General features: G+C 40.1%; 2 protein-coding genes across 2 annotated transcripts; one reads left to right on the forward strand and one right to left on the reverse strand.

The window, feature by feature from the left end:
* Window positions 1-276: 276 nt before the first annotated feature.
* Smp_173800 (hypothetical protein) lies at window positions 277-12,466 on the reverse strand (the record flags this gene model as incomplete). Its single annotated transcript, XM_018792474.1, has 3 exons — window positions 277-1,014; window positions 11,158-11,338; window positions 12,362-12,466. The coding sequence occupies 3 exons, from the start codon at window positions 12,464-12,466 to the stop codon at window positions 797-799; spliced, it is 504 nt and encodes a 167-aa protein (XP_018644407.1). The 3' UTR covers window positions 277-796.
* Window positions 12,467-22,302: 9,836 nt separating this feature from the next.
* Window positions 22,303-22,446, forward strand: Smp_173770 (hypothetical protein; the record flags this gene model as incomplete). Its single annotated transcript, XM_018792475.1, has 1 exon — window positions 22,303-22,446. The coding sequence occupies one exon, from the start codon at window positions 22,303-22,305 to the stop codon at window positions 22,444-22,446; it is 144 nt and encodes a 47-aa protein (XP_018644403.1).
* Window positions 22,447-24,063: the final 1,617 nt, after the last annotated feature.

The raw sequence follows: 24,063 nt of genomic DNA on the forward strand, positions 1-24,063 counted from the left end.
TATGACAGTTTGGAGCGATGTACATGAGTCATGTTGTACGTTGTGTTTGACCGAATAACTGACTAAACTTTTAATGAAATCTCACGTATACCTCTAGCCATGTCACCAAACTTCCATACTACTTCAACACTTGCATGTAAACTTTACTAATAAGTGACAACTGGCGCAAAATCTAGAACGATTCGGACTTCTAATGACTACCGCCTTCAAACACCTAGGATCAGTTCTATTTTGACTGAATGCGTTAAAACAATATTACTAAGACAGAACAAGATAAATCGGTCGATGAATTTATTGATTTCAATTAGTATGATCTACTGCTTCGATCTGGGCACCCGGACAGTATTCTAGCGCTCACAAAATTGGATGATTTATGTGGCGCATATTTATTTTGTGTCGCCTTGTACTAATGTTTATGTGTTTACATAAAATAAATATGATCTAACGTATATATCAGACAGCAAACTGACAAAATTGAGAATCAAATCACCATTAAGTAAAATACACATCGACATCTCACAAACGACCATAATTTTCAGAAATCACTTCTCGATAGTAAATTTCAGAGCAGAATATTTCTTATTAAAAAAAATTATTCACACAAATTAGAATATAGTTCACCAAATAACAGCATTATGAGTCTAGGATTATTTGTATTCACTTGAAGTTTATCGATCATTCATTGTGTGGGTGTTTATAGCTTGACTATTATGTGATAATGCTGTTAATTTCGTGGTTTTTGCTAATTCACTCTGACTATCGTCGAATAGTTGAGTTCCTTCTGAAATACTTTCCTCTATATTATTATCAGAGTTTTGTCGCCATCATAATGATTATTGTCAATAGTATGGCTCTTATCATCGCAACTATAAATAGCAATATTATTAGTAGTGGTGGAAATAGTACTATAATTGCTGCATATCCAATTCACGTAATCATGATTCACATCAAATCTCAACGTGATATGATCAATTAAAATTGTCGCGAAATCCTTCAGCTCAACTTCTTCGTCTAGATAAAGAAAAAACAAGACGAAAAACGAAGTAAATAATAATAAGTCGATAAATAAATATTTGTAAATATGACGGAATAGTTGATGTTTGCAAATCAATATGTAGTCAGAATCGTCGAAATCTTAGCTAAGCTCATCAGTACCATTCTGCGGACTATAGAATTTTTGTTACTACAGGCTGACATACAACAATAATACGAATGTTAGGGAATGATCGTAAATCAAGACTTTTTGATTGTGTGCTGTTTCACCTAAGAATAAGGAAAATGACTTAAGGTCAGATGGAATTACGTATAGATCCCAGATTCTACCTAAGACCTCAGTCAATCTTGCTGCTAGTACTGGACCGCCATCCTTAAAATTCTCAGCAGTAAACATGGCAGGACCTGTTGCTCTCCCTCGCTTCAGATTTCTTATAGCTTTTTCAACCTCGTAAAGAGTTGGAGGACTTACACTAACTTGTCATTCAGTTCGACTGGGGTCCGTGGGAAACCGAAGTGTGGCTGAAGGCCAATTTAACTGATCCCTAAAGTGTTCTGCCCATCGATCCACTCTTCTGTATTGAGAATGAATAATATATCCATCTTTTACCGAGATAGTTTCGCTGACAGTTGGATTCCTAATACCGGTTTCTTTAACACATCTGAACTGTTGTCCGCTGTTGCCTATTGCCGATGCCTTTCGATCTCTCTTGCTTTCGCTACCCACCACTGCTCGCGATCATTGCGTAGGCTTCTTCTTAGCCTACACTTAAGTTGATTGCGCTCTTCGTTACGTTCAGAGCCAGATGGGATTAGTTTTCGAGCATCTATCAGTAGGGTAGATGCTGCCGAGATCCAGTGTTTCTCCATAACCTTATGGTTTACCATACTAGCGGATATCACTGTTGTTTCCACAGCTTTTCGGATGTCATTCCAGGGTGGGCACAACTTACATGGTTGCTTAAATGCTTTTAGTTGTTCCTGAAATATATTCTTAGCTTACCTATCATTAGGTAGAACCCTAAGAGTCTTCTTTGCAGCGTCTTTCCTACGTCCGGTAAGATGCAGACAGATACGTGCTCGCACTAGAGCATGATCTAAATCTATGCATGAGCGACAGTCGTCTATCGATCCCCTCCATCGGTGGCTGATAACAATGTCATTTATTCACTTCCAACGTTGGGACGAATTTCGGGGGTCACCATGTCGAAAAACGTTTTTCCCTGTGCTTAAAGTTAGTATTTGCAAAAAACAGGTGGTTATCTGAGAAGAGCTGCAACGGACGGTCGCAATCATCTGTTCTTTCAGCCACGACACCATAAGATTTACTCAGGTGTCTTTCCCTTTCGCTTAGTTTACCTACTTGAGCATTAAAGTCACCTGCCACTATTACTACATCACAACGCCTAGCTTATCGGAGAAAACATTCTGTAAAACTCATCTTTTACATCATCCGAGATGCAGCCAGTGGGAGAGTAGGCAGAGACGACGAGTGCCCCTATCTTTCCGAGTCCGTTTAGTCAGACAGAGCACAGACGACTGTCTACTGAGATCCAGTCTAAAAGAGCTAGTTCTGCCACGGCACTTAATGCTATACCTACGCCAGCGAGGCCACGGGAAGCAGCATCAAGACTTCCAGATACACGAAACGTGAATCGAGGTGGTTCTTTATTTTGATATGGTGAGGTCAATCGAATGACGCTACTCGGATCTTGTATGCGCGTTTCGGAGACGCAGCACACATCGATGGTACGAGATTTTAAAGTCATAGCTAAGGAGGCCTGTTGTCCTATTCGGCACGACTTTCGGACGTTAAAAGTTCCTATATGTAGTTCAGAGCGTAGTTTCAGGAGACCAGGAATAACGTCCCGCGTACTCGAATCGTTAGCCCTAACGGTGAGAAGTGATAAAGGGACGTGAGAAGGGTTAGTCGTGGAGATGAGAAAGTTATTAGGTGTAGAAAGGATTTGAATGTGACCAACTTGGTCTTGTGTTGTGACGGGTAAGAGGGCTAATATCATTTCTCGGCTGCCCACACCATGGAAGAGTATTTCTTGAGGGACCTGAAAAAAAGGTTGGATTAGTGTTGGTCTTAACGACCTGGGAGCGTGACTGCAGAGCCCAAGGGACAACTGCTTGAGGCCGGTCGCGCACAGCTTTAAGTGGGAGGGTTTTTGACGTGTTATCTCTGCTCTTAAGAGGGCCTTACCGCCGGAGACGGAAAGGCGAGGCGTGACATATTTAGGGTCAGCCTTTCCTTTCTTGTGAGAAGGCAGTATCGCAGCAGATGCTGGTTGTCCGAGGGAAATACCTTGCTGCTGTCACACCCCTCTACAGTCGGCAGAACGACCTCGCGCTCAGACCTTGAGTTGCTGCTTTTAGTCTTACCATTCTCTAATCGACCTGTCTGGCATGGTAGAACCTACAAGAACATATGTTCCATCCGATTGGGTCATTACGATAGGCAAGTCCGACCACCACGTCAAGGTAGCAGCTACGATCGAGATTGCATACTGACATTACTGCGATTCACATCCTGAGTCGAGGGTGCTAATAGGATGATTGTTTAATATTATTTGCACTTCTATGAGATAAGTATAGGAAGCTTCATCAAGTAACGTTTGTTCCTTAGGGATTACTAGCAGCAACCGCGGTATCGATCGATCGATTTATTCCCATACCTTACAGTAGCTAGACAATAGAAGATTGCAGTGTCATTGCATCTGTTTCGAGGTTAACTGGATTTCCGCTGGTCTCATTGCTACATGAACAGCCGTAATTCGAAGACTGCTCCTACGAAGTTCAAACTTATTACTGCCAGATATCTCTGCTTACATACCTCATCTCTCATTAAAACATAACAATGCCATATCGAACGAGTCGGTGTTTAAACCATGCATCACCTACAAATGTACTGTCAGGATTTCCAGGCGTATAATCACACATCTATATCTCCTTCCTAGTAATCTACTAAATCGAACTAAGAAAAGTTCGTTGTCATTTACTCTCCACAGTCATGAAATCATACCAATCTTGTCGAACTCTGAAGCGGAAGGAGTGTTATTAATTGCTACCCTGGTTTTTACCCAATTCGCCGAAAATCATACGTCTAATCGTGAAGATCTCCTTTATAATCCTAGTATCAGTCATGAAAAACCTCCGGACATGCCAGTATGTACATATTCACAGTGTTAGTGTCCGATGTTCGACCCCGTTACTAGATGATACAGCTGGGTGCTTAAAGAGCTCTGGGAACTCCGAGTAATTCAGGCGCGCTCTGATACATATTAATCTACCCAGCATTACGGACGACAACTTCCTCAAATCATTATGATTATTTGGCTTCTCATTTATTGAGTCAGTCAGTCAGCTACAACGTAGGACCAGGCACATATATGCATCGGTTTAAGTTGCCATACCTCGTCGTTAGCACAACAAGATCAACACCGGATTCATAGAAGTACTTAATTTAGTGGTGGCAGTATATAAAAGATAGGTTGTATATAAGGATATAGTATAGGAAGGAAGAAAGTTATGAAGCAATTTTAATCTCAAGGTTTAAGGGAAGATAAAGAGTGTATACACCTGCGCCATTGTGATCGATTCTGAGCCATGTCATCTAGAGTCTTCAACCATTGGTTACGATGATCAGTCTTATTCAGAATTCAGCATAAACTTTGCCTTGAACTGTTATCAGTGTTTTGTGTTTGATGGCTTCGAGTTCATAGACCGTTAAGTACCCTAGATTGAAGAATCCTTACTGGTTGGGGGAACGTAAAAACTGACTAAGGAAGCATACAAGTACTATGAACTGTGTATGTCAAGCTCAATCAGCCGTGTAGGATATGTGACCTTGAGTTTACTGACATAAACTCTACTGACAAGTCATTATCGGTTGACAGAAAATTTTATGGTCATCTGAATAATACTAGATTGATTTCTATGTCAAAACGTGCCTGAACTATTGACGGAAATGCTAAAATAGCATTTTTCAGCCAGCTGAATAGATTGTTTTTTCAACTACTACGAATAAAAACAAACAGATGCAAACATAAACAATTTTTAAATAGGGGATGCAAAAATATTATTTGTTGTTTAATGGCTAAATTATATGTATATTTTGTCAGAATGTTAATTAGTATTTTCCTTTAATTTGTAAAGATAAATACACCACAATTGAATCCTATTCAAACAAAAAACGTAGTATCATGCAAAACAAATTACAAGCATGAAATTTACGGAAAAAGCACACTCTTGCACTCAAAATGAGTGTTAATAATCGCGCTAACCAAGTAAAAGAAAAATTCAATTTTAGAACCAAAAGAAATCAGTACTTATCTGCACAATTATGAGTAATGTCTAGTTGTGTATGAATGTTGATGGTGATATTGTGCACCAACGGATAAACATCGAACGATGGGATCGATGCCAAGGTAGGACATGATAGTTTCAAATAAATTGACCATTGGGTAGGAGGTTAATAATTAATGTATTTTTATGATGCCAATCACTAACATCTGTCGACGACTTGGACGATGAGCGGAATTTTTCGAAGGGCAGTTCAACTGGCCTGCTGCTCCGGCAACATCAACCAGTTTGTCCTGCCCCCCCTCGTGGCCGGTGACGACTGATCCACCAAACGAGGCGGAAGTCCGCAAGGAACTCCAACTCTTGAAGCGCTACAAATCACCGAGCCCAGATGACTTACCTCCGGCTCTTTTTAAACATGGTAGTGACTTTCTGGCTAAGGAAGTGACGGTGTTGTTTGCAAAGGTTTGGGAGCAAGAAAGTGTTCCAACATCAAAGAATGAGTCAATAGTCGTCCCTATCTTTAAAAAGTAATCACGTTGTTCCTGTAAAAACTATCGGGGGATAAGTCTACTTCTGATTGCGTCCAAACTATTAGCTTCTGTCATTATTCGTAGGTTTTTTAATACCCGAGAAAGACTGACTTGCGAGGAGCAGGATGGTTTCCGTTCTGGTCGAGGATGCATTGATCATATCTTCACCCTCCGCCAAATGTTACAACAACGTCATACTTATCACAGGCCAACAATCGTAGTGTTTCTTGATATCAGGGCTGCCTTCGACTCGTTGGACAGGACTGTTCTCTGGGATTGTCTATTGAAGAACGGTGTGCCTGAGAAGTTTATTAACATCTTAAAGGTCCTGTATACGAACACCTCAGGCAGAGTGAGGGTATACAACCACCTTTCTCCCTTGTTCCATTCGAGCAGTGGGGTTAGGCAGGGTTGCCCGATCTCACCATTCCTCTTCAACTTTGCCATCGACGACATCCTGGAAACAGCTCTGATGGATGTAAGTAATCGCGGTGTGGATCTGCTGCCTGGAGAACGACTTCTCGACCTCGAGTATGCGGATGATATTGTCTTACTGTGCGATAATGCCCAAGGCATGCAATCCGCACTTAATCGGTTGGCAATCAGTGTCTACAGGTACGGTATGTGCTTTGCACCCTCCAAGTGCAAAGTACTCCTACAAGACTGGCAGGATTCTCATCCTGTACTCACCCTGGATGGTGAGGAGATTGAAGTAGTTGAGAAGTTCGTGTATCTAGGTAGCTACATAAGTGCTGGTGGTGATGAGATCGATGCACGTATAATGAAAGCCAGAGCGGCTTATGCCAATCTGGGCCATCTTTGGCACCTTCATGATGTTAGTCTGGCTGTAAAAGGTCGGATCTACAACGCATCGGTGAGAGCAGTTTTGCTCTATGCTTGTGAAACCTGGCCTTTCCGAATTGAGGATGTTAGACGATTCTCTGTGTTCGATCATCGTTGTCTCCGAAGGATTGCTGACATCCAGTGGCAACACCATCTTAAGAATGCAGAGGTTCGGCATCGTGTGTTCGGGCGCAGAGACGATAATTCAATTGGTGTCATCATCTTGAAACACCGACTTCGGTGGCTTGGACATGTTCTACGAATGTCGTCCCACAGACTTCCACGTCGTGCATTATTTGCCGACTCTGAGACTGGTTGAAAAAGCGGAGAGGTGGTCAGTGTATGACATGGTGTCGTGGCATGAAAGAAAGCTGCAAAGGGCTAGCTTCTGTTGGTCCTTCACGACTCCCTGGCTGGGGTCCGAGAGATGGTGCAACACACTGGCTAGAGACGTTATCAGATATGGCTCAGAATAGAAGCCAGTGGCGAACCTGCTGTAACCTTCTTTTACTTTCTACATAAAGAGTGGTTCTAACTTTCTCAACTGAAAGAGTCTTCTGGTTGTACATTTCAGTCCGCCTTATCTTTTCATCCCTTCTCTTCCTACTTTCATTATTTTGTGTGGCGCATATGTATCTGGTGCCGTTTTGTACCAATATGTATGTGTTTAAATAAATTTTTATGATATCCCAATGAGTAGAAAATCGTATTTCTGACGTTTCTTAACTTAATGTAAGTCACTTTTTCATAGTAAATAAATGACTGAAATAAAATGAACAAGTTTGTATGGTAATATATTATATTGTACTACATAATCTTGTGTTAGTTTTATTTCGGTCACTTATTTACATTGAAGAAGTGACTTATATTAAGTTACGAAACGTCTGAAATACAATCCTCTACATATTGGGATATCAGGAACATATATTTAATATTCAAACGATCGAGTGTGAAGTTTTAGTAATAAGGGAATAAAAGTCAGATAACCGAATTAAGAAATCATTGTAAGTAAAAATGGCGGGTTTATAATGATCAAACACCTGGGTCGCAACCAGTAGTTTATAAGTTCAAATTCGAACAATACTAACTTCTGTTTGGATAGAAAGGTAGTATAATGTGACAAGGCTTCACACACAAGATAATGTAGTCCAAAGCTGAGTAAACAAACATATTTAAATCGATTGATCTCTGAGTACGAGTAACCAGTGTCGTATTTATCTAATGATATAGGTTCGAATCTCATAAACATTAACATCAGTCCCCGTGCAGATTGCGGCAAATGCTCCTTGGTAAAAAGTCCGACAATGAATACAAAAATAGTTTCAGAGTTTCCTGTCGAATACATTGAACTAAATAAGGCACAGATCCATAGCATAGATGAAGTGCGGCTAGCAATGAAATAGTGAGCTCGCATTTCGTCCTATTTGAGACTCGTCACTTGGATGTCCCTGTCTCCAAGAGTTGATGTTCAATTCAGGAGTCGAACAAAATACCTTTCTCTTTAAATGTCCAACGCGTTATCTACCAGGTTACTGAGACCAGATGACTTGATGGAATGGTCATTCCAGATTCCACATAAACACAGAAATAAATACGGACTAAAAATGTTGATATCACGAAGCAAATTAATTTAGGCATCCACTGAAACCAGAAAGCACTGCATAGCTGTTTCGTCCTAGTAGTAGTGCGCATCCATGAACCCGTATCCGGTGGTCGAACAATAAACCACCGGTCTTGCGTGGAACCTCTAGACGACTCACCCGGCATCCAACGGTGGTCAAGATAAGGTAAGTTCATGACTTATGCTGTGAAAATTCTACAATTTCCTCAAACCCTGGATACCGAGAATGGGGATTGTAATGTTGATGTGAAGTGAACGAAGACTTAGTAGGGATAACCAATTTATTGTTCAACGTGAAATCACAGGGAGGGCAAAGCAAAATATGAAAAGCACACATTAAATACACTATTTGCACATCTCCCTTTATTTGTCCTTTACATGCTTCATCATTCTTACAATCCTGTTTTCTTTGAAATCGCTCTCTAATCACTTTCTTGTTCTCTTCAACGTAATCTTCTGATGCTAGGAATTACAATTTCGAATTGTGTAACATACTACTTAACATAAGTAGCATAAACCGAAACACCTGTTGTGAGAGTAATAATGCCTTCTCATATATATGACAAGTCCTAAGTGATCTACCAAAATGTGTATAATTACACTTCCCTTGTATGACTGAAGAAACTGATATCGATCCAAACAAACTCACCTTATACATAAAACATACAAACTTTGTTATACTTTGGCCAACATCAAGTCATTCGTTTTTTTCTTAAATTATGAAATGCGCTACATTTCAAGATGTTCTGCTCATCCCCAACTACACATTCGTCATCCTTAATAATCCACATTTTTAGTTGTCATACCCCGATAGAACAATGAGATTAAATTGTCAGGGAAAATCCCAAGGTAGTTTAGTTAGTGACAATATTAGTGGTACTAAAAAAGATTAGGCATCGGAAATACGCCTCAGGAAAACATAAATTAGTGAGAAGATTTACAAGGAATTTATAAACTAAGGATCAAAGGAAAGACAGAATGGACGCAGCTGAATCATTGTGAACAAATTTCAGCCATGCAATCCAGGCTCCCCAATTGGTTATGATAACCACACGGATTTCAACCAGATGATCGCACCTGTCTACATGGCCCAATCTAATTGTCAATAACTTCATGGACTGGTGTCATGTCTTCGTTCCCCTCCCTTAGCATTCTTCTAATCTAATCCTACACCGGTTGTTATTGTGTGTTGAGGTAGCCGATAGACAGCCATGGTTAATATATATCCTGACCTTAAACACTCACTACCCCGTCAGTCGACCTGCCATACTTACCTAGTACTGTGAGTCTAAGCTTAGAGTCGCTAACTCGATAGTCCTAAAATGTACGAGCAATGCTTTCAAGAAACCCATGATTGAGTACTAGTAACCTACAAATATCCTCTATTCTTTATCACCATGTTTCACACCTATGAAGTAGGACCGAGGAAAGTGCTGTGTAATAAAGTCACCCTTCAGTTGGAAAGTGGACATCTCGCCTATACCACAGGTGACCGAAACTGAAAAAAGTCAACCGGATTTTCTGAATTCGTGTCGAGAATTTGTCAAACACCAGACCATCAGGACTCAATTAAGTGAAGCGGTCGATACTTTCAACTACTTCCCTCCCTTAATTCGGGTGCTGACACTGAAGTAACATTTTGTGTTTAGAGGGAGAGAATCGCATTGTTTCTCAAGCTATTCAGAAGAATTGTATCTTATTCGAGTCTTCACCAACACTTTAAATTGCAGACTAATTCTAACTTTTCGACTTGAGTGATTGTTTTTTCCTATGTTCATTGTCCTCGAGAAACAAGTATGATTAGTGGGTAGGTTACAGATATTTTAAGTTACGAGAGAACATTGATACAAAGTTGTGGTCTATAAGTCACTCAAATGAAGAGAAAAGAACTGTACATGCACTATCATCATTATCAATAAAGAAATTAGTTTTATCGTGTAGTACACTTGACAATCACTTCCATTTTGATAAATGTGACATGGAATTACATCTCACCTAGAAAGTAGACGGGAAAGATGGCTGGTTAAGTAGAAATTTGCATTAAAAAAGGCTCCTCTGTCTTTCTATAGTCAATAGATTCTTCTAGTTTCACACTGATTTGTTAACGTTTATTTGTCAAAGACTTTGACCTATGCCCCATGTTGACGCACTGACTAAAGTTGTTATTACTCCCATCAACACTATAAGTGTCTTCACCTTACGATCTGTATTTGTATTTCTTACTGACTACGTTTGGTTACGCAGCCCGTCTCGTAGTTATCACCTGTTTGTAAACTGCTTTGATTAATTCAATGTTTCTTCATCTATACCCAAATAAATATTTTTGTATTTGATGTGTGTGGCTAGTGGAAGTAAGAAGTGATTGGTAGCCAAGCGCAGACAGACAGATGCTCGGCTCACATTGTCCACTTACTTGGTGATTTTCCTTCCTATTATTGATTTCTACTCTGAACTCACTGAGTGTAGACCGCTTTGTAATTGTGTTGAATAAAGTACTGTCTAGTCTATGATCTGGTTCTCTTACTGTGGTTGTGAATCATATATCTGGAAAAACGTGGTTCAATCTGTATGGTGTCATATCGATCTACTATACAATATAGTGTTAGCGAAACCTTGATCGCCAGTCGTACTATCGTTTATATCGTGAAAACAAAATAGTTCCATTTTATTATCATATCGGTATATATTAGAGTACAACCTGACGAAGAACTCGTTTGAAAACAATATTGTCCGCCTATTTGTGTTTTAATTTATACGATGACAATTTTTAACGTCAGAATCACAATCTGCTCATACACATGCATTATAAACTTATAAATACAGGTGAGAAGAAAAACATTATTACCGTCAAAAACTCACCTGTTAGTATCGGGTTACCATCAACATAAACAGTATGAGATGAAAAATTAGCTAACCAAAATATACCATCTTTACTTAAGCGTATTTGACCATGACAACGTGATATACGTCCACTGTCAATACCTTCCATTGATAAATCGATATGCGGTTGACAAACGAATGAATTACGACCAAATATGACCTAGGAAATATCAGTAAAGAAAGGAAAAGAGTGTGGTAAATTTCTTTCTGTAATGAAGTAGTTTTTTCTACACGAATAAAACTAAAGAGTATGACCATAAATACTAAAGAAATAGTGATTTCTACAACCGGGTAGTGAGTAACACTAGCCTTCAAGTAAACAGTATAGTCGGAAGCCGAGTATATACATATATATATATATATATATATATATATATATATATATAAATTAGTTACGTTTTCGATAGAAATACATTATATAAATTAGTTACGTTTTCGATAGAAATACATTATAGACATAAAGTATGATACAAATGTTCATTTGCCCAAGTTGACGCAACCTGAATAGCACCACAAAATTAAACAGAAAATTAGAGCGAAGTAATCTAGTAGCAAAAATAAAAAGAAAGATTAAGCCTTAAGAGCAAGGTTCAAAAAGGAAGACTGTAAAAGTATACATGGAGAGATATTGGAATTTAAGATTGATAGGAAGATAACATATGGATGTGCTGTTCCGTTGTGTACCATTGTTCTGTGTTTTACCTCCCCTAAGTTATGATTCATTAACTAAAAATCGACTACGTAGTCACTTTTCCACGTATAATATAGTTTCGTTCGTACTATAATTTCTTATTTATGCTGATGCGCGGTCAAGAAACTATTCTATATTATTACGTGAATTCTGAGTCATGAACTGAACTGTACGATGCTGAAGAAGTTTATCTGCCTGTTGTGTTGTTTTGTTTTGGGCTTTGAGCAGATGAGTGTGAGAAACTTTCTCCTGGGTTAATCGGTGTTAAGTATGTATTTCTATCGTAGTCCCACTGTCATTGAGTTAATGGTCAGAAAGAGTAACTTAGTCTATACAGTTAATCTAGGCGAATAAATCAGTAATCGGACTAGATAACATATAACCACTGCTATAATAACGGCCCTATCACACGGGCATCAATACAATATAAAAATGGGGCTTTTTCTTTGCTATCACATCGGAGTTACAGTGAGGAAAAAACAAATCAAAAACCTTTCTTTCTTTTATCAAAAATTGTGTTCTTGATCCCGTAAGAGATGCTAATGCTGGATAAGCTGGTTGTGGATCCATTATTTCTAGACTATTAGTTATACACATTTCAACTAGACGTGTCCAACGTCTAGCCTCTTCTTTATTTCGACGCAAACGTGCCCACAAACGTCCGCGACGTCGATGTAATTCTAATCGACGCTAGAACAGAACAAAAATTAATATCCAATGAATCATCAATTTTACCTTGGCTAGAATTATGAATATACATTCAAATATGAAAACAAAATCGATTTATAGGACAGGCATTAGTAACCTGCTAATGCCAATGGGAGATGGTTATACAATATTGTGAATTGATTAAAGGTATCGATATGAAATATTGGATCCTGACTCAGTGGTTTTAAGGTGGAGCGCTTACTTACTTACGACCGATACTCCTCGTGGAGGAGCATGGGCCGCCTACCAGCACTCTCCATCCAATCCTATCATGAGCAATCCTTTCCAGTTGTTATCCATCCTTATCATGTTTGCTTCTATTTCCCGGTGTAATGTGTTCTTTGGCCTTCCTATTTTCCACTTCCCTTCAGGATTCCAAGTGAGGGCTTACCTCGTGATACAGCTTCGTGAATTCCTCAATGCATGTCTTAGCCACTTTCAACGTCTTTTCCTAATTTCCTCTTCAGCTGGAAGCTGGTTCGTCCTCTCCCACAGAGGGCTGTTGCTGATGGTATCCGGTCAACGGACATTCAGTATCTTGCGTAGGTAACTGTTTTTAAATACTTACACCTTTTCGATGTTGGTTGTAGTAGTTCTCCACGTCTCAGCTCCGTACAGTAGGACTGTCTTGACGTCCGTATCGAAGATTCTCACTTTGAAGTTAGTTGACGGTTGTTTCGGGTTCCATTCGTTCTTCAAGTGTAGGAATGCGGCCCATACTTTGCTAATCCTCGTCTTAACATCTGCATCAAATCCACCTTGTTCGTCGATGATGCTTCCCAGGTACGTGAATGTTTCCACATCTTCCAGAGTTTCGCCATCAAGTGTGATTGGCTTGGCGTTCTCCGTGTTGTATTTGAGGAACTTGCTTTTTCCTTTGTGCATGTTGAGGCATGTTGATGCAGAGACTGCTGCTACATTAGTTGTCTTCGTCCGTATTTGTTCGTGTGTATGTGATAGGATGGCTAGGTCATCTGCAAAGTCCAAATCGTATAATTGATTCCGACATGTCCATTGTATTCCGTATTTCCCCTCAGATGTCGAAGTCATCATAAACCAGTCAATCACCGGAAGAAAGAGGAAGGGAGAGAGTAGACAGCTTTGTCTGGCTTCGATCCTTACTGGAAATGCATCTGTCAGCTGTCCTCGACGAACCGCCTTACACTGTAGTCCGTCGTATGAATTCCGGATAATGTTGGCATTGTTCCCAGGAATTCCGTAGTGTCAAAAAAGTTTCCATAGTGTTCTGTCCACACTGTCAAATGCCTTCTCGTTAAGCGCTTGCTACATTTTAATTTGCATATAAATAAAGCATAGTAAATTACTAAAATGTTTGTTAAATCATTTCTTATAAACAGTAATCAATTGTGTTCCAGAGTTCGATAAAGTCATTATCACGTTTCAAACGCTGAACAAACCTCTAGCGCTGAGAAAGAAGACTAAGATTGCATGAGAAGCTTCATCATTAAAAGCTGAGTAATAATGTCTACAACTCGAAAGGCGGCTTTGCCTTGAAATATTAGAGGTCAACTTAAACATATACAATTTTAAATTTAACTTTAATTTGGTGTAGAAGAATACTGAAGTGTTTCCCACTGTCACACACTACTAATAAGCACGTAAGGACTGCAGTGTAAATTTGACTGAATGTGAATTCGTTGGTGTACACATTTTGAACTGTGTCAAAAGTGAATGAAATACCAACACCCACTGTTTCATGGTTTTCAATAAGTCAACAGCTGAAACTAATCGAAATGCCATTTTCAACGTATTCAAATATAAAAGCAATCCTTTTTTCACTTGGCTTCGATTTTCGAGTGATATACTGACGATTGTCATTGTGTGGTAAATTCAAGCATTGTTCTACAAGGATTTGTCAGTGAAAGCAATTTAACTGAAATTCAATATATTTTAGTGAAAATATAAAATTGTACGCATAAGGCTCAGTAAACATACATCTTCAAAACAGTGTACGCAAAATAACATTTTAATTCACCAACACCTAGTTAGATCTTATGGGGTAAATTTGAAAAGTCGTAAACTGACAGATAGTAGGTCAATACAATCATAGTGTTGCACCAACTGCGCTCGTTTCGTTTCCTCTCGCCAGAGTTCAATAATTAACAAATAATATTTGTCAAGAAAGCTGATGCGATGACATCAAACACATTGAAAGTGTAAAAGCTATCGATGATGGTGGCTTTGCAAGGAGGAAGTAGTCGACAAGAAGTCCTGGTCGAACTAGATTTTGTGATACTTGACACTCATCAACAAGATGTACCTGCAAACTTGCATGAACAGATGTTGTTCATATCCATAACTAACCGAACAAATCGTTCTTTAAGCGCCAACCACAACAATGTGGTCAAATCGGCCAACAGGCCTCCTTGGCGAAGACCCTAGAATCTCGTACGATTGATGAACGCTGTGTCCCCAAAACACGCATACAGGATTCTAGTGTGGTCATTCACTTGACCTCACCTCGCCAAAATGGACAGCCGACGAAATACACCCACCGTGTATCTGGCAACCCTATGGCTAGTTCTCGTGAACTTGCAGAAGTAGGCATAGCACTTAGTACAACGGCAGAACAAGCACTATTAGAATGGATCCCCGTTAACAGTTGCCTGTGTTTTGTCCGGCTAAATGGTTCCGTAAGAACTCGGAAGGATAGGGGCCTTTTCGTCGTTTCTGCCTACGCTCCCACTGACTGCAGCCTGGATGAAGTGGAAAATGACTTTTCCAGAAAGCACTCTGAACTTCTTCAAAAGCGCTCTGATATAGTACTCGTAGCGGGTGACTTTAATGCCCAAGTAGGAAGCTTAAACCAAACAGAAAGACATTTAGGTGGGTATTTTAGTATCCCCGCTCAGCGAAAAGATAACGGTGATCGTCTGTTTCAACTATCCCCAGAGAATCGTTGATTTTTAGCAAACACTAATTTTAGGCATAAGGAGAGACATCGTCTAACATGGCGACCTCCTCCACCAAACCAACGATGGACTCAAATAGACCATATTGCTATCATTCATTGTTGGAAAGGCTCAATAGAAGATTGTCGCTCGTACTGGAATACATCTTTGGACTCTGATCACGCTTTAATACGATGGCTCTGTAGTTCATACGTTTGTAGATGGCGTCGAGTCTCGATTGACTATGATCACCACTACAGTAAGATTATGCGCCCGAGATCGACTTGGTTCCTTTGATAGCTCGTAAAGCAGAAGGCTGTAACTGGTCCAGATAAAGTGTATTTATCGGCAATGTCGTGGTATCGATAGAATACCAAGACATGCCAACTAGTACAGGCAATAAGGGCAGAGCGTAAGAAAGTTCGAGTGGACAAGATGTACAACCGAACGAAACGTGATTTTGATATAGTTAAACAAAACGAGTACAGTAGAACAATCACTAGTACAATTGGTTATAATAATAATTGCTTCCATTATACCAATCGCGTTTTCGTCGAGAAAAGCAGGTCACTACACGTTTGCTCAGATCTCCTTTCTCTGGTATCTTGGTGGAGTATTCTCCTTTTCATTTTGTCGAAACTTGTTCTTCCTCCTAAATCTTCCTGAACAGAAGGTGAAGCATGCTTGCAGTTACTTCTATGTCTGAATCCAGTGCTTCAGCTGGTATATTGTCAGGCCCTGCTGCTTTCCCATTCTTGATTTGTCCGATGGCCATCTTGATTTCTTCGATCGTTGGTGGAGTGGCATCTATAGGAAGGTTTGTGTGTACTGCTTCGATGTCCGGTGGATTCAATGAGGCTGGTCTATTCAGAAGTCCCTCGAAGTAGTAGTTGAATTTGCGAAACATATTTCTGTTGAAAATCACTGAGTTAATGAAATGTTTTGTCAAATAGTATCCCGTTTAAGATCGATATGTGACCGCTACAGCTTGCCAATTAAACCACTCACAATCAAACTCCTCCAGGTAAAGCTATTGTGATCAGTTCAAAAAGTAGTAATAAGAATTCGTAACTGGTGGGATTTAGATGTTTCAAGATTGAAACAATTGTCACTTACCTCATTGTATGGTTGTCAAGGTATATCGCAAACTAAGTGATTCGGGATTGTACTGTTGGGCGCCGACTCCTTGGTTCTGATAATCAAGCGTCTGCCGCGAGACATGAAGATTCTGGGTTCGACCTTTGGTGTGATGCAGACTGCTATAGTCCTATACTAGGAGAAAACAGCTGTCCAGTCGTCCTTGCCTTTCAGTGGTACCCGAAATTAAATCAATCTGTGACAAATAGAACCTACGAATGTTGTGTTTGTTAGAGTACACGAATGTTAACATTTTTCGTAGAATGCTATTTTTTGTAATAAATTCATTCAAGCACGTAAAGATTGGTACAATGAGATACCAAAATACATATGCACCACACAAAATTGAGATTGTGAAGGGATTGAAAAAGGAAGGTGAGTGAAAATTAATAGTAACAATAAAAATAATAATGATAACAATCATAGGAGAAGCTGTTTTAGAAGTTCTTTTAACTCATATGAAAAGAAGTAGAAAGTTACAGCCATTGGCTTTTATTGTGAGTCACGTATGATAATGTCTCAAACCACCGGGTCGCACCATCTCTGGATCCCTAACCAGGGAAATATATAAATATATAACATATTTCTGCAAGGGCAGGTACACGTCATGTTTACAGGCATGATCTACAAGTTTCAACATTTACTGGTTCACAGTATGCATCACAAGCAGGGTTGTTTAGTAAATATAATCTATAACAGTTAATAACATTTCATTCGTTCAGATATACTGTGTAGTCCTCAAAATATTTTCCAAAGGGGCATTGCGTACACGTTGCACGCCAGGTTCAATCTCAGCAAAAATGGTATTAGGATTTTGGTCGTGCTAATTATTTATGTAATGCAACGTTTTAAGTTTATATCTGTTTAAAGAAGACTTGTGGAGCGCTTGGTGCGAACTATTACTTTGGGAAAGCGCCTACGTTGAGTTTGTTCCAGATGTCCCGAGTTCCCCAACTTCGCCCTCAGAGCAAATTTCTGAAGAGAAAAAAAGGAGAAACCGAGGAGCAGCAAGGCATTTTGATATGAACGATAAACGATGTTTAACATTTAGTAGTGGAACTGATAGGTATGATAAATTATTAGATTAAATTGATACTAGCTTTTGTTGCTAGATTAAAATGTGATCAGGGGCTCTAGATGAGAGAATGCATAAATAAAGAACAATGAGTTGTGTTATTTAACAAGGTGGAGTAGTTTCGAATGAAGGAGGGGAAGTCAAGGTTGGAGTGAAGAAGGCTGTTTATTAGAAAAGAGAGTGCATATAGAAAGTAGAGTATTAAGTAAACTAACAACCATATCCTTTATAGTCTGCTTATTTTCATAATCCGATGCCTGCCACACAGTTTTGATGTAAAAGTCCGAATGAGCATGTTAAAGGTTGTCTTAGTAGAATAGCTGACCCAGCATAAAAATTAGAAACATGAGTCTGAATGGTGAGCGTAGGAGAACAACCTCAATATCACAGATTGATTAACTTGTTCTCATCCATAAAGAGCCTGATACAAACAGAATGTTCTGCCCCACAAACATGGGTGGATTGAATTCATCGTCACCACCATCCATATTTGCTGTTCAGTAAATCCACCATCCTTCCTTTTGTGATGTAAGGGTCATTTAAGCTTATTTTTCGGATATATATCTTACCTCCCACAATGCTCTGTGTTTCACACATATAGCGCCCACCATGTTTCTGAAGTTTTCTGTGATGTTAAATGTCGAATGTAAATATTATGTTATCGTGTGGTCATCCTCGAGAATCGTGTGCTTGAAAACCACGTCTCAAACCACCGGTTCGCACCATTTCTGGGATCCTAACCATGGAGTCGTTAAGGATCAACACAAGCCAGTTCTGTACAGCTTTCTTCCATACTACGACAACATGTCATGCACTGACCACCTCCGCTTTTTCCAACCATTCCCAGCGTCGAGAAATAATGCGCGATGTGGAATCCTTTGGGATGGCATTCATAGTACATATCCAAGTCACTGAACTCGGTGTTTCAAGATGGCGACATTGATTGAATTATCGTCACTATGCCCAAACACACGATCCTGAACCTCTGCGTTACTAACATAATGTTGCCATTAGATATCAGCAATCCTTCGGAGACAACGATGATCAAACAGAATCGTATAACATCCTCAACTCGGCGAAGCCAGAGGTCACAAGCGTAGAGCGAAACTGTTCTCACCGACGTGCTGTAGTTTCGGCCCTTTACAGCCAGATTAACATAATGAAGGCCCAAAGACGTCCCAGATTGTCATAAGTCGCTCTGACTTTCACTATACGCAAAATGATCTCACCACCAGCACGTGAGCGACCATCCAGGTACACGAACTTCTCGACTACTTTTATCTGCTCACTACCCAGGGTGAGTGCAGGATCAGGGTCCTGCCAGTCTTGTAAAAGTACTTTGAACTTAGAAGGTGCAAAACACATGACATACCTACGGACACTGACTGCCAACTGATTAGGTGCGGATTGCATGGCTTGGATACCATGTCACAGTAAGACAATATCATCCACATACTCAAGGTCGAAAAGTCTTCTCCGGGTAACAGATCCACATCACCGTTACTTACATCCACCAGAGCTGTTTCCACGACGTCATAGATGACAAAGTTGAAGAGAAGGAGTAAGATTGAACAGCCCTGTCTAACCCCAATGCTCGAATGGAACAGTGGAGAGAGATGTTTGTATTTCCTCACTCTGCTTGACGTGTTCGTATATAAGGAGTTCAGGATGTTAATAAACTTCTCAGGCACACCCTTTAACAAAAAATCCCAGAAAACAGTCCTTTCCAACGAATTGAAGGCGGCCCTAATGTTAAGAAACACTACAATTTTCGGCCTATAATAAGCATAACGGTGTTCTAGCATTTAGTGGGAGATGAAGAAATGGTCAATACATCATCAAGCAAAACCCAAACCAGCCTGCTCTTTGCGAGTCAACCTTTCTTTGGTTTTGAACAATCTGCGAAGTATGGTGGAAGCCAATAATTTGGACGTAATTGAAAGTAGACTTATCTTCCAATAGTTGTTTCAGAAACGATGTGAGCACTTTTTAAAGATAGGAATAACTATCAACTCATCCCACGATGTTGGAATACTCTCTAATCGCCGAATCTTTGTAAATAACTCAGTCCCTTTCATAACCAGAAAGTCGCCACCGTCTTTAAAAAGAGGTGGGAATAAGTCATCTGAGCCTGGTGGTTTGTGGCGCTCCAGGAGTTGGAGTTCTCTGCGGACTCCCGTCTCGTTAGGTGGGTCAGTCGTCACAGGCCATGGAGGGCAGGCCAGTTTGGCCGATGTCTCCGGGGCAGCAGACCAGCTGAACTGCTGCTCGGAAAACTGCCCATCGTCCAAGATGGTAGTGAATGCCCCCAAATGCTTTGGTACGGCCGAGAGTGGGGAGAGTCCGCTCTCTCTCTCTCGAAATGCTCTCACATGGCCAGCGAATATATAGCCTCTGCCACGGAAGTCCTACTCACTGCCTTCTCGTGGCAGGGGTGTTGTCTACGAAAGTGAGAGGACGAAAAGCGAATGCCCGGCGCTCTAACCGGGTTGGTGGACACGGAGGGTCCACCTAGGGGAGTTGGAAAACCCTGATTCCGAACCAATGGTGCACATGGGCTCCAGTATCCTGAGGGAACAAATGGCGTACGAATCAATCGTTGGTCACCGGTTACCATGGGACTGCATCTCCTCACGATGCTCCACTGCCTTGTGGATCAGATCTTTCGGTCGAAGGCTCTGGGTGTGGCCCCCTAAGAAAACCACCTGCTTCAGTTCGGGCACCTGAGCAGTATCACAGCCCTCGCACAAATCGAATGAGATTTGTATGGCGCATATGTATCTGGTGCTTCCTTGTACCAATATTTATGTGTTTAAATAAATAAATAAATAAATAAAGTTTCACTCACACCAGACTTCTTACTGCTCGTAACTTGGATAACTTGAAAGAGCTTTCGACAGTTACTAGATGCAGCTGCTGCTACCAACTCGTTAGCACGCTCCGTTTAGGACGAATTGGTTGGTCACTGGAACGTAAGGTATGATTATTGCAAACAAGAGTATGATCAAAGTATAGATAGGTACTCCAAAAGGAGCAGCAGTCTTGTACACAACCACGCTAGTGGTAGCTGATCGCGATGTGAGCAATCTGAGTCCAGGTTTGAGATGCAGAGAGAGGACACCAGGTAGCACGTCGGAGGTGACTGTTGTGGTAGTTAGTACTAGCCAGAAATAGGTTATAGTTTGCGCAAAGTTACAGTAGACGGTCACTGTTATCTGACCTGAAACGAACAAGTCCCCACCGGCCACTTAAACGACTCTATTCTGTCATTATATGTGACAATTATATTTGAAATAATCTCAGGGTTCCGGCAGGCGACTGGCTTCCACTTGCCCCCAAATGCCCTGGTACGGCCGAGTGAGGAGAGTCCACCCTCCCTCTCCAAATGCTCTCACATGGCCACGCGTATACAGCCTCTGCCACGGAAGTCCTACTCATTGCCTTCTCGTGGCATTACTGTTGTTTACGAAATTAAGAGGACGAAAAGCGAATGTCCGGCGCTTTAACCGGGTTGGTAGATGTGGAGTGTTCACCTGGGCGAGTTGGGGAACCTTGATTCCAAACCAATGGTGTACATGGGCTGACTCCAGTATCCTGAGGGAACGAATAGCGTAAGAACCAATCGTTGGTCACCGGCTACTATGGGACTGCATCTCCTCACGATGCTCCACTGCTTTTTGGATTAGACCTTTAGGTCGAAGGCTCCGGGTGTGACCTAAGGAAACTGTTATGTCTCGATCAAGGTTGTAGCCAATTATTATGACTTGTTCAAGGTCGTCGCTAATTTGTTATGACCTTACGAATTAAACAAGGATGTAACTTGCGTAAATCATCCGCCAATAGAATACGACTTCTACGACCTTCACACTGTGACAACGACGTTCGATTAGTATTAGTAATCTAGCGTCCTTATTGGTCTTTAATCCGCCTAGCCCGTCCACTGTAATCCAGAACACTAATAGCAGCCTCGGCAATATGAATCGTTTATTTCAAGCATACTTTGTTTATATATCAGACAGACAGACCTCACCACACCATAAAATAGAAAATAATATTTGTACAAAATCAAGCCAAATGTGGCTAGGAGCGTGGGAGACAATAATCACTAAACTGAGTATAACTTAGAAACAGTAAATCATATAATAATGATCAATAGGTCAAAATGGAGCTTGTAATGAAATGAATATAGATATAGATAATCTAGTTACTGAATAGTTATACAATAGGAATATACATAGAATAATAGTCCAATAATAGGTCCTGCAAGTTATCCGTACTTACTTCTTCCCTAGTATATAACAGAAGCCACCTACTACGGTCTGGGCACCCGGGCTTCCTAGCTCTCATAAATCGAATGATTTATGTGGTGCCCTCCTGTACCGAATTTTTATGTGTTTAAATAAATAAATAAGTAAATTTGAATTCACTTTCTGTAAGTTTATTGTGTCATAGTTTAATAGAAATTAATCCATTTCTGTTTCTCTATTTAAATAAGCTTTAGTGAGCCTTGTAATGTTTTTATATGCCTACCTCTGTGTCTATCCTTCTACCCACTTTCTTTTAGCACTGCGCTGAAAGCAATCGAGCAACTTCCTTCGTTTATGAAATCTCAACTAGATAGACAAATACCATTCAGTTCACAAGAGGATAATATTATAGCTCAAATTTCTCTCTCTGATGTCTATCCAGACGGTGTGTTCAAATCAGTTGATATACATAGTCTGGTAAGTACTGATTTGTTGTGATAATGTCAGTTTCTTGTTTCTTCGTTTTTTCTCATGGATAGTACTAGAGTTTTGTATATGATGTAGCTTCAGTTGTAAAAGTCTTCCTAATAATATCACTAATTTATTAAGTTATTTATCGATGAGTTCACTGGACTCGGTAGTTAGGTGGATAACTCATTGGGCGTATGAAGCGAACAGTACTGGATTCAAGTTCCAGAAAAAACATTAACTCTATGATGCAGGTTCATCCAGCTGATGAGTCCCAAATAGTATAAAACGTTCGTCCTAGATTCCACTGGTAGTCACAATCTATCTCTGCTTTGAAATACTTTTCGTGTTATTGTTGTGGAGTTAGAGTTCGTGTGAAGTTATAGTCATACAAGTATACAATCTACTCTTTAATACTTTGACTTATTGTAATTAGTAGTGGTACGAAAAGAGAAAAATATAACGCGTGGATATACCTACGGAGCAACAATCTCTGGAAGATCGCATTAGATTAATGAATAATAATGAATAAACGTTGAGCCTGTGAAAAGAGATTACTGAACTAATAATTAACTAATAATAGTCAGATGAACTTCACGCTGCACTGTAATCAGACTAATCCAAATTTTTTAATGTTCAAAGAGAGAAATATGAAGTTAGTAGCCTAGTTATGAATGATAACAGTGTGTACACACACACACACTAACGTTTACCTAAAATCTTGATGAAAGAGTCATGAAAACCTCATAGATGAAAACTCGGTATCATTCAACCTAGTAAGCAAAGAAATTATTCCCGAGTTTTAAATTATTGTTCAGACTTCACGTATACATGTGCAAAGAATTTTGTGTGCACATATACTTATATGCGTGTTCGTACACCTTTTTCTGAGGGTTGTAGATCGAATCTAAATAATTTATTTCACTTCAAGACGTTTTATATATACATATGCAATGAATCATATATATATATATATATATATATATATATATAATGTCTTGACGTCCGTACAGGTCGTCTGTGCCTTGACTGCACGATCACTTTACTTGAAAATAAACTTAGAATGCATCGCATTACATTTACTCATTCGTCAAGCGCTTGGTTACGCGCCACACTCCAGGTTTGAGGGCTGATAATACCCTACCGTGATGCTCAAACCGAAGTAGGCTTGGCAGTGTTCTGATCTGGGACTTAGTGTCTAAAAATAGAAGGCCTTAACCTCTAGACCACCTTATTATTTATTACACTGAGACGAAATTACTAAAGTGTTTAAGTCAGTTAATCTAGATAAACGTTGGTAACAAGAGATCAGGCAAGCTGTCAACATGGTTACTGTGATGAGTAAAAGTATGTGAATTATTATACGAACTAGGAATCCCCAAAATAACGCAATTAAGGCCAAGTATAATTAAGTAAACACAAACGAATGTATTGTTGAGGTAAGATGGTGGTGGAAGGTGGTCAACAGGAAACCCTGGACCCGGGTTTCGTGCTACTTGGCACTCGTCAGCAAGGTGTACCTGTAATCTTGAGGGAACTGATGCTCCCTGGCGGATTCGATCACTGGGTGGTGATCAATGTCATGCGTGTCAAGTCCTTCTTAGTGCTGATCGAATGCAATATGGCCACCAGGTTGGTCGCGGCCCG

The sequence above is a fragment of the Schistosoma mansoni genome (assembly GCF_000237925.1).
Source record: "Schistosoma mansoni, WGS project CABG00000000 data, supercontig 0269, strain Puerto Rico, whole genome shotgun sequence".
Classification (NCBI taxonomy): domain Eukaryota; kingdom Metazoa; phylum Platyhelminthes; class Trematoda; order Strigeidida; family Schistosomatidae; genus Schistosoma; species Schistosoma mansoni.